At 47.4% G+C, this 10,573-nt stretch overlaps 1 protein-coding gene across 1 annotated transcript; it reads left to right on the top strand.

The window, feature by feature from the left end:
* The first annotated feature begins 85 nt into the window (after positions 1–85).
* Positions 86–10,371, top strand: TBC1D13 (TBC1 domain family member 13). The gene is made up of 12 exons (XM_056504826.1): positions 86–232; positions 408–481; positions 726–766; positions 1,179–1,240; positions 1,497–1,596; positions 2,677–2,759; positions 2,909–3,068; positions 3,848–4,055; positions 4,622–4,785; positions 6,265–6,425; positions 6,576–6,633; positions 7,359–10,371. Exons 1-12 carry the CDS (start codon positions 210–212, stop codon positions 7,422–7,424), a joined length of 1,200 nt encoding a protein of 399 aa, XP_056360801.1. The 5' UTR covers positions 86–209; the 3' UTR covers positions 7,425–10,371.
* The last annotated feature ends 202 nt before the right edge of the window (positions 10,372–10,573 follow it).

Raw genomic sequence — 10,573 nt, 5'->3', positions numbered from 1 at the left:
TGAGGGGGGCGGGGCCAAGCGCCCAGGAGAGGCGCCCTGAGGCGGGAGGGGGCGGGGCTTAGCGCAGGGAAGGGTCCGCGCGGAGCGGCGGGATCGCCACTCCCTCAGGGGCGGGGCCGGGGCGGGGCCCGTCCCGCATCCCCCTCCTCGGGCAGCGTTTCCAGCCGGAGCGTTTATGCGGCGCGCGGGGAAGGGGCGCCGGGTCCGCCATGTCGCGGCTGCACCAGAGCAGGTCTGTACTGGAGTCTGTGCAGGGACGGGCGGCTTTCCCCTTTCCACCCTGCCAGGGCTGCGCTGCGCGAAGTGGGGGCTCTCGAGAACCGGCGGCTCTGAGGGGTTGGGGGTTCTGGGGGGTCTCTGGTTGCTTGTACCGACCCTCATGACGCCCGCGGCTTCGCTCCCCTCAGGATCGCGGACTTCCAGGAGGTGCTCGGCGAACCCACGGTGGCTCTGACCAAGCTCCGCGAGCTGTGCTTCAGCGGTGAGTGCCGCGGGGAGCGGCCCCGGGCTGGGGAGGGGCGCCGGGCACGGCGGTGCCCGGGCCGGTGCCGCCTGGCACGGGCTGTCCCCGTGGGACACACTGTGGAGAACCCAGCAGCGTCCCTGGGGAAACTTCGTGCCCGTCGGGGAGGAAAAGTGTTGCCAGGCCTGTTTGTGAGGTGACATCAGCAACCCGCGGTGAGAGATGGGCTAACGTGGTTATTTCTCTGCCTGGTGTTCCACAGGAATTCCCTTTGATGGTGGGCTGCGCTGCCTGTGCTGGAAGGTGGGTTTTGCTTGGGGTGCTTTTCTTTCTTGCCAGTGATGCTTTGGGTTGATTAAGTACACGTAGCACTTTTTTGGCGGTTAAAGTTGTAAACAAACAAACAATAAATCCAGAGCTTAAAAGCCACTAGAAGTCAGCAGTAATTTGTGGAGATCAGCACTTTGCATGTGAACAACCTCAGTTTTAAGCTAGCAGTGCATTTCGGTCAGCTATTGATCAGTCCTACAAATAGTTCTGTGTGGAAAGCCAGTCCCTGAAATATTCCTGACTGTTGCTTAGCAGAGTACTCTGCTTTCTGGAGAGAACTTAGTGTTTTCTAAGTGCCAGTTCGAGCCACTGTGTTTGCATTGCTCATCTTGCAGGTGTAGTAGTTCATGGAATATTAACTCCTGTTTGTCTGATTCCTGTGCAGATACTCCTCAACTACCTCCCTTTAGAGAAAGCCTTATGGAGCTCTTTGCTGAAGAAACAGAGGTGAGGATGTTGGTACTTGTCCCTTTAAGAGATCTTCAGAGAAGGAGAATAGTTTTTAAATAATTAAGTACTTTCATAAAACAAATTGTTCTTGTGTGTGATGTGCTGTTCTCCCCACTGCGTGGTGGACTGACCCCTTCATTTACACTGAAGAGAAAATCAGATCTCTTCTGGCTGAGCAGGGTGTTTGAACTCTGTCTGTGTGCTCACCTTGACTTTATCTTCCTCATTACAAATTCCCCTTTTCTTCTTTAAGGGATCTGTATTCCCAGTTCCTAAAAGAAATGATTATCCAGCCTGGGATTGCCAAGGCCAACCTGGGTGTTTCAAGGGAAGATGTGACCTTAGAAGATCATGTAAGTGTTGTTAAGCCTTTGTGCTGCAGAAAATTCCTTGGGGGTTTTTCTGGTCCCCTGGGCTGCTCCTGGCTCTGTTCCCTCCTGCTCTGCCCTACCAGAGGGAGGAATGGTTCCCAGGTGACAGCCTGGCACTTTTGTCATGGCAGCCTTGAGTGTGAATTGTTAGCACAGCACCAATAGCTCTGCAGAGAGCTGTTTCCAGCTGTGCTTTTCCCTCCTCCTGCCCTTTGGGGATGCCTGCCTAGGCTATGGGTCTCCTAGGGAAAGAGAGGGGCACACAAGAGGATCCTGGAGCCATGAGATGCTCCCCAGGGAAGCTGGTCCATGAGTTGATTCAGAACAGATAATAAAAGAGAAGCAGGAGAGTCAGGCTGGACTGTGGTGTGGAAGGCAGGAGAGTTGATTATTTCTAGTAAAGCTGCTGGGCTGTTGTTTTTTTAGCAGACTATTTCCTGCATGCCTTGGCTTTCTCTTTCTCTGAAAGTGCTATTAGGAGTGTGTGTGTGGGAGGAGTGAGTGAAGTAACTGATCAGAAGAGACTGTAAAATGATACAGCTGCTCCCATGACCATTCTGAGTGTTCACTCCCCTGCAGTCACCTGCCCCACTGTGATCTCTGGAGCCTTGGTGGTGTAAAACTGGCGTGTCTGTAAAACCACACAGGCAGGTCACAGTGGTCTTTGAATCCCTTGGAATGTAGCTTGGTTTTTTTCTTGGTTAGTTGTTAACTTTATGTGGATCTTGGTGTGGGGAGAAGAACCACAACATCAAAGTACTGGGTGGGTGGATAACTCTTACCCCAGGTCCAAATACCATCCTCCATGGAACAGATTTGGAGCTGCAATCAGGAATCTGGTTGACAGAGGGGAAAAAAAAAAAAAAACAAACTAATTTGGGAACAAACTCTTGAAGAGGCGAGTGAAAAGGGATAGAAAATGTGAGAGAAAAAACGACCCTGATGCGCTCAGATTGTGCTGATGGCAGAGTGACAGCAGAAATGTTAAATCACTGTATGTTTAATGAGGATTTTGATATGTGTGAAACACGCTTGTTCTGTTTCTGTTGTTTCTCTCTTCAGCCCCTCAATCCAAACCCAGACAGTCGATGGAACACTTACTTCAAGGATAACGAAGTGCTTCTCCAGATAGACAAAGATGTCAGGTGTGTGAGATACAACCACTCAGATTTCTGAACCCGAGAGCTTTGGTCAACAAATTGTACTTTGAAAAGAAAGTTGAATATTAAACCGAGCCTCCCATTCAACATGGGGCACTTCCTTCTTGTCCCTGATTTCCTTCTGTCCATCCTAGGAGGCTGTACCCTGACATGGCGTTTTTCCAGCGCCCCACGGATTATCCCTGCCTGCTGATCCTGGACCCCCAGAACGAGTTTGAGACGCTGCGCAGGCGGGTGGAGCAGACCACGCTCAAGTCGCAGACGGTGGCAAGGAACCGCAGTGGGGTGACAAATGTGAGCTCTGGGCTGGGGCTGTCCTTGTCACAGGGCAGGGTCTTGGATTGGGAAGGGGAAGGGTGATTCTTGGGCTGTTCTCTGTTTCTCTTTCTGCTTGTGCAGTGGAATTTAGGAAATACCTCAGCAGATACTGAGCATTCTGGGGGTTGGACATTGTAGAACCAATTGGAGTGCCTGACAGACTGTAGGGAATTATAGATGTATTTAATTTTAAGGATTTTTTTTTACCTGGCTTCTGGTAGAATTTGGAGTCACAAGTTATTTTTTGCCTGACATTGCCTTCCTTTATGGCAACAGAACACTGAAGGGTTAATTTACTATGAATTTATTGCAAATGTCCATAGTCCTCCTGAACTGGATCTCAAATCTGGAATTAGAAGAGCTGAGTATCTGTTAAAATGTGTAGTCTCTTTCCCCTTCCATGAGTGCTACATCACATTTGCTGTTGGGGAAGGTGGCTTCTCCCACAACCATCAATACCCTTCCCTCATACTGCTAACAAAGAAGTGGAACTGCTGTGGTTTTTACTGTGTGAGATCATGTGGTGCAATGATTCAGGGGGAACTGTGTGTTGCTGCAACCCAGAGTTTGTTCTTTAGGGACCAGCCAGCACCAGGACTTCTCTGCCTCTGTGCTCCCAGAGTTGCTTGTCTTGGTTTATGTGGTATAAACAGCCCAAATCTCTTGGGGAGCCTATATGTGTTAAAAGCCAAGCTTGGCACAGCTGCTGAAGGATCTGTGCCAGTTGGTTATCCTGATTCAGCCTTGTTTCCCAGGTGAGCTCCCCTCTGAAAAGCACCCCCAGCTCTCTGAACGAGTACGAAGTTCTGCCCAACGGCTGCGAAGCTCACTGGGAAGTGGTGGAGCGGATCCTGTTCATCTATGCCAAGCTGAACCCTGGCATAGCCTATGTCCAGGGCATGAATGAAATCGTGGGGCCTCTTTACTACACCTTTGCCACAGACCCTAACAGTGAGTGGAAAGGTGAGGAAGCCTTTTGACTGCTCAGCAGTGGCTGTAGTGCTGTGACTTCTCTGCATGGCATGAGGAATTTTGGGGAATTGTAGGAGCTGAATGGGCTGGGAGTAGTGAGGACATGGGAAGTGAGGATTTTTGAGCAATTTTTGTTTGTTTGTTAAACTCAAAATGCCCTTAGAAGCTCTTGTTTCCTTGTACTATATATAGATGGTAAGGAAAAAAATGGAAAGGGAGTACTTCTGTTGCTTCTGCTTCACAGGAGCTCTGAGGGTGTGTGCTGGTAGCAGATTATGTTCTTGGGCATAGATAATTGTTTCATGACTTCATGTCATTAAGACCTTGTTTTGGACACAGGGTTAGTATCTGCAGTGGCTTTAGATGTTTCTAGTTTTAAAAAAAAAAAAAAAAAAAAAAAAAGAAAAGAAAAAGTTGTGTAACCTTGACCCAGACCAAGCAAGCCAAGATCTGGTGGGATCTACAACCAGATTATGGAGCAAAGACAGTTTTACAGCCCTGTACCTCTCTCAGTGAGGCTTCCTCTATTCTTCCATGTTCTTATTTTCTTTCCCCAGAACATGCTGAAGCAGATACATTTTTCTGCTTTACCAATCTAATGGCTGAAATTCGGGACAACTTCATTAAGAGCCTGGATGATTCTCAGTGTGGAATTACCTACAAAATGGAGAAGGTGTACTCCACCCTGAAGGAAAAAGATGTGGAGCTGTATTTGAAACTGGTGAGGAGCCAGGTGTTTCTCTGGGTCTTGGGTGGGATGCAAGAAATGGCTTATGAGTGCATGTGAATGTCAGTTCTGTTAAACTGTGCTTGAGTAGAGCACAGTGTATGAAGGGTTTTGCCTGTGGGGCAGAGACTCTTATCTGTGAGCTGAAACAGCCTCTCCTTGGAGTGAGGCTTCCTCCCCTGCCTGCCTCTGAAAGCAAACTGTGCTTGTTGCACAGCTGCCAGCTGGGAGTCTGAAGGGACTTGGCCATGATCCTTGGTCACTTGCATAGCTGGGGATGGAGTCTTTGTTCTGTTGTAGGGATCAGTCAAAATGTGGGTTTTGCTGTAGAGCTTTTCAGTATTCCAGGTTACAGAAATTGTTTCTGCTTTTAAGAGTGAAACAAAAAACGCCCCCCACACTGCACACATGCACTTCTATTGCCACTGGCTGCCCTGACAGCACTGACTTAAACTCTATGGAGCACATTCCAAAGGAGAAGTGAAATCCAGTGAGCTGGATGATCCCACCAGCCAAATTATACTGTTCTCTTCATCCAGAGGTTTTCAAATGCTTTGGGTTTGTGTGAGTATTGTAGAACATGTAGAAGGCAGCTTTCATTCCAAACATCTCCAGTCTTACAGTCCATTTAGTGTGAAACTCCAAGGAGTCTTTGGAAGGGAAAGCTATTCTTGTTACTGCAACCTTCACCAAACTACACTGAGATCTTTTTCTGTCTAGAAAAGTTAGGATATGTTTGTTTTATGATCCAGAAGATGGTTTGTCAGTGCAATGACACAGCCCTCAGTGTTGGCTGGTAGCTGATTCAGTGGGGAGAAAAACTGCTTAATGTTTGGCTGGCAGGAAATGGTCTTGGCCATGCAGCAGCTGGTCCTTTAGAATATCAGCAGAATCCTGAACTTGTTTGACCTTCATTAGACTTAGGCTACCTTGGATTTAACATCAGAAAACAGGAAAGCTTCAGGGTAAAGGTGCTTACAGCATGTTTTACTGACCATCAGTGTGAACTCTGTTCCATCTTTGTTTCTCTTTGTGAATAGTAAACCTTTTGATAAATACAAGGGTTCTGGAAAGGAGAGGAAATCCTGACAAACAGTGCCTGTGCTAGCGGGGGAGGGCTGCAGCTTTGCAGATAAAATGCTGTTGAAATGGGAACTTTAAAATGACTTGGCAGGTTTAATGGAACATAAAGAGTGCCTTTAGGGAGAAGAGCTTCCTTTAGTCCATGTTGCGGACAGAGGAGCATTTTCTGGCCTGGCTGTAGGTGTGGAGTGTGGCTGCACTGAAATCTCTCAGTCAAGGTTGAATGGGAATCTCCAAAGGATGCAGAGGTTTTCCTGCTGCTGCAGGAAGAGCTGAGAGCTCAGAGCAGTGTTGGGGAGGAGATGGGGTTGGAAACATGGGGTGATCTCTTGCCTGTAGGGAGCTGGCTGGGAGCACGTACTCACTGTTTGCCTGGTGCCTGTCTGACAGCAAGAACAGAACATCAAACCCCAGTTCTTTGCCTTCCGCTGGCTGACATTGCTCTTGTCCCAAGAGTTCCTGCTGCCAGATGTCATCCGCATCTGGGACTCCCTGTTTGCTGACGACAAGCGCTTCGATTTCCTGCTGCTCGTCTGCTGTGCCATGCTGACGTAAGTACACACACAGCCTTCCTCTTCTTCTCTTCCACAGATCCAGGAATCTTCTGCAGGCATGTGTTAGGGCATCTGGTGAAGAGGTTATAGGTTTTAAAGTGTCTTTGTAAAGAGCCAAAAGTAGCTGGAATCATTTCTGTCTTTCAGACTCATCCGGGATCAGTTGCTGGAAGGAGACTTCACTCTGAACATGAGGCTGCTACAGGTAGGAATCAAATAGAGTGGGTGCAGAGAGCAATTGGAAAAGTCTTAAAATAATACTGTGAGAGAGGATGACAGTATGTGAGAGGGTGGGAGGGTATGCCTGGTTCAAGACAAGTACCACATTCGTGATGTCTGCATGCAGGAAAATCTGCAGGGATCTTAACATTCTGATTACTGGAGCTGGGAGTCTTTAGCACATGCACCCTTTCTGTCCTACAGAGAAATTGGCATAGATTGGAGGTTTTTAATGTTCCCTTGGTTTGCAAAAAAAAATTTGAATAATTTCAAGCAAAGATATGAAACCTTATGTAACAGTGCTAAATTTTTTGGCCAGAGGGTTTTAATTCTGAGATCTGTGAGAGCCTTAGGTTGGAAACGCCTGTACTGCACAGTTGGATATCTCACATTTTGCCAGTTCCTGCTTTGGGCTGTGCAAGATACTGGCTTTGATAAGTCTCTCTGGCATGAGAAAGCGCCCTGTAGCAGGCCAGGTTACTGTGCCCTTGGAGGACAAAGTGAAAAAAAAAACAATAAACCTTCTGGAAGGGTATTGAGGTTTGATCAGTTACAAAACAGGAAACTGTAGCTGTTACAGGAGTAACTGAACATGGCAGTGTGTTATAACAGGCCAAGAGCTTTGTTATCAAGGTTTGCCTCACTTAAGCGAAACAATCTGTATCAAAAATGCTGGGAAGTCACTGAAATCCCTTTGTTTCTTTGCTATAGGATTATCCTATCTCTGATGTTCATCTGATTTTGAAGAAGGCAAAAGAACTTCAGGATTCCAAATAGTCCATGGGCCTAACAAAAGGTGTCAGAGAACTGTGTGGCAGTGGGTCCTGGGAGATGGCCCCTTGCAGTGTGGTGCACTAAAGCTCCTACTGGTCTCTGCAAGACTTCAGGTTTTGTTAGGGCTACTGGCCACCTTGAAGACTTCCTTCTACTCTATTTATTACGTCAAGGACTGATTACTTCCCCATCTACTTGGGTCCTGCACTCCAGATTTTTCCACATCTCAAATGCCTCTTTGCTGCCAAAAGCAGTTCTTTGTATCTTTTTTTAATGATTTTGAGTTTGGGGAGAAAGAAACCTTCTGTCTGCATATCCCTGAAGGGATGGACTCCTGTATCATGGAAGTAACATATGGAGTAACTTCTGATGGGGAAAGGACAGACTTAAGTCCAGTGAATTTTGGTGGGTGAGGACAGAAGGATCTTGCTCCTGCGAATAGAATGTATTCCAGTGAAGTCACACATTCTGCCATTTAAGTAGATTCTGGATTCTCCTCCCTCGTGTCTGCACTTGGCCATCCCTAAGGTGTGTGAAGAAGATTGTGTCACTTTCTGGTAAAGGTCACCTGGCAGTTTGCACTCCTTCAACTGGGAAAGAGACTTGGGAAGCTGAGGTAGGAGGACATGGTGACAACTGGTGGCTTTGTGCACTCAAACTGCCTGAATCCAGACCTGCCTTATCAACGAGGTCTCCTTGAAAGCAGGACTGTGGTGGTTTTAATCCCCCAGTGAAGTGTAGTTCCAAGTCAAGCCTTACTACGCACAGCCTTAGAGCAGGATGGTTGCTGCAGGGAGGCCTCATGCTGCTCTGAACTGGAGCATATCCAGCTACAATCAGGATCCTGAAACACAAGAAATGGACACTTAATCATGTGCAATGAAGACAGATATGTTTAGGGGCTTATACGGGCACAGAACTGGAGTCTTCTGCCTCAGTGGCTTAAATAATACTACTTGCATTAAGGTCTGGTCACAGTAACCTTGCTATTGTCTCTCAGTACTTCTTGGCAGGAAGAGACAGTTCTGATCTGCACTAAGAGTCCTCCAGCACAATCCAGCAGGCATACAAACATCTGTCAAGAGCTGCCTTCTGGGGCTGATCCACTGTTCTGTCCTGGTCCTGTTGGAGTCACAGTCCTGGACACAAGTGTTGGACACTTGTTCCTCCTGAGAGGGAAACTGCTGCACTTCAGACATGGTCAAGTGGGCTCAGGTGAACAGGGACTGAGACAAAGCACAGGGAGAACTGCTGACCTGCCACAGTGTTGAGCTGAGCAGAAACCCTGATCCTCAGAGAGAAGAACTGCCAGCACCCAGGTGCTTGTGTGCTGCAGAAGCTCTTGAGTGAACACTAATCCAACATGCTTTTCCCTTTCTGTGCTGTGCTGGCTCACCTCTACTGTTGGACACTGCAGTTTTTGGTATTTATGGGTGTTGATTTGTTAAAGGTCAGTCAGTCTTTGTAAGACTAGCTTAAGCTGGCCTAGACTTGCCCTAGCAGGAGGGATGCTGGCAGCCTTCAGCTTTTTTACTGGTGTTATTTTGTTCACTGAAGGCCTTCACAGGCTGCTGTAATTCTCACCAAGGTTCAGGACAGGTTGGTGCACGTACCCACGTTCTTATTGGCAATCCCAAGCAATCTCTGCCTCTTGAGAAGATGCTCAAGTACCACTTGTGCAACCAAGTGTTGCTACTGTGTTGCAAGAGCAATTTAAGGTTTAAAGCAATCTATAATTAAGACCTGTGGCAACAGTATCCCTCTCTGCTGCAATCTTTTCTTGAGGGTATAGTTTTCCTCCAAGAAAAATGGAACAGGTAGACCAGGACAGCAGTGTGGTGAAGCATCCTGGCTGCTCCAGCCCCTGGATGGATGTTCTTTCTGAGCTGTTGCAGGTGGTTTTATGTCTCAGCTCTTAGGGACCTGCACTGGGGAAACTGTTGGCCAGAGCTCCTGTGGTCAAAGAGCCACCTGGGAGGTTCTCTACAAATGTAGATCCAGAGGGTCCCACTCTCAGGCAGAATTGTACCTGCTTCAAACACTTCTGCCTCAGCACTGCTATAAATACTGCTGTAGCTTTCCCATTCCATGCACAAACTCTGCTCTCATCTCCCTGAATACCTGTGCTGGGCTGTTCATTCTGGGTTCCCCTGGCACGTGCAGGGTTTCCTTATGCTGGAATTTCTCACTGGTAACAGGATCATCCATAAGTGTTCCTGCTCTGAGCAGCTGGAAGTCTCCTTAAAGTAACCTGAGGAGGCAGCAGGCAAATCAGGATGAAAGCATTACTTGGAGATGAACTACTGCATGTTTTCAGCATAGCTTTGGGCCCTGAGGGTGACCATCCCTCCTGGGAGGTGGCAGTACAGGTGTGGTGCTGTTTTCTCCCTTCCTAGGTGTCCAAGGGCTCATGTTATGTCACCTTGCTTCAGGGGGTGACAGTGAATGCTTTTGAAAGGAGTTTGTAGTGATTTAAAGGGATGTGATGAGAGTTTTGGCTGCTAGAAAGGATCTCTGGGATAAATTCTGTAGCCTTATCCAAACTATGGCTGCCAAACTTATTGAGTTCTTTGGGGAGAGCTTGCAACAACTTTGAAACATCCAGACAGGCTGTTCCATACTTAAAAAGATGTTTTATATTCCTGTTTATTTCCTTCCTGTGTGGTAGAACTTCTGTCCTGCTGTTGAAAGGAGTGGTACTTCTCATTGTCTTGAGACATCTATTTCTCTATTCCAAGACTTTCTCCTTTCTTTAAGAGCAAAACCAGATTTTCTGAGGGGACAAAAGAAAGTCTTGACCTTTTACCAGCTTTTGAATCTCCTCATGTTTCCCTTGGCTTCATTCCTCAAAGGTTTTTGGTGATTTATTTTTTGTTGTTCTTGAAGTGAGATGATACTTAACTAGTGTTTCCTTGCTCATGTGGCCAAGTAACACGTGCTCCAGCCTTGAGATGTTCCTGCTTCTGGTTTCTTACAATCCTGATCTGCTGAAAGAGCTGATCTTTGGGGTGGGAGGTGTTAATCTGGGGTGCCTTGAGGACCCATTATTTCACAGGGACTTGAACTGAGAATGTTTAAATAGTTCTTACCATGTGTTCCTCACAGGCAGGGCTACTGCCAGACAAAGGAAAGGGAAATATCACCTTCAGCTG

This window comes from Oenanthe melanoleuca, chromosome 17 (assembly GCF_029582105.1).
Source record: "Oenanthe melanoleuca isolate GR-GAL-2019-014 chromosome 17, OMel1.0, whole genome shotgun sequence".
Lineage (NCBI taxonomy): Eukaryota > Metazoa > Chordata > Aves > Passeriformes > Muscicapidae > Oenanthe > Oenanthe melanoleuca.
The sequence above is the reverse complement of the archived record's forward strand: the minus strand, read 5'-3'. Positions and strand labels throughout refer to the sequence as shown.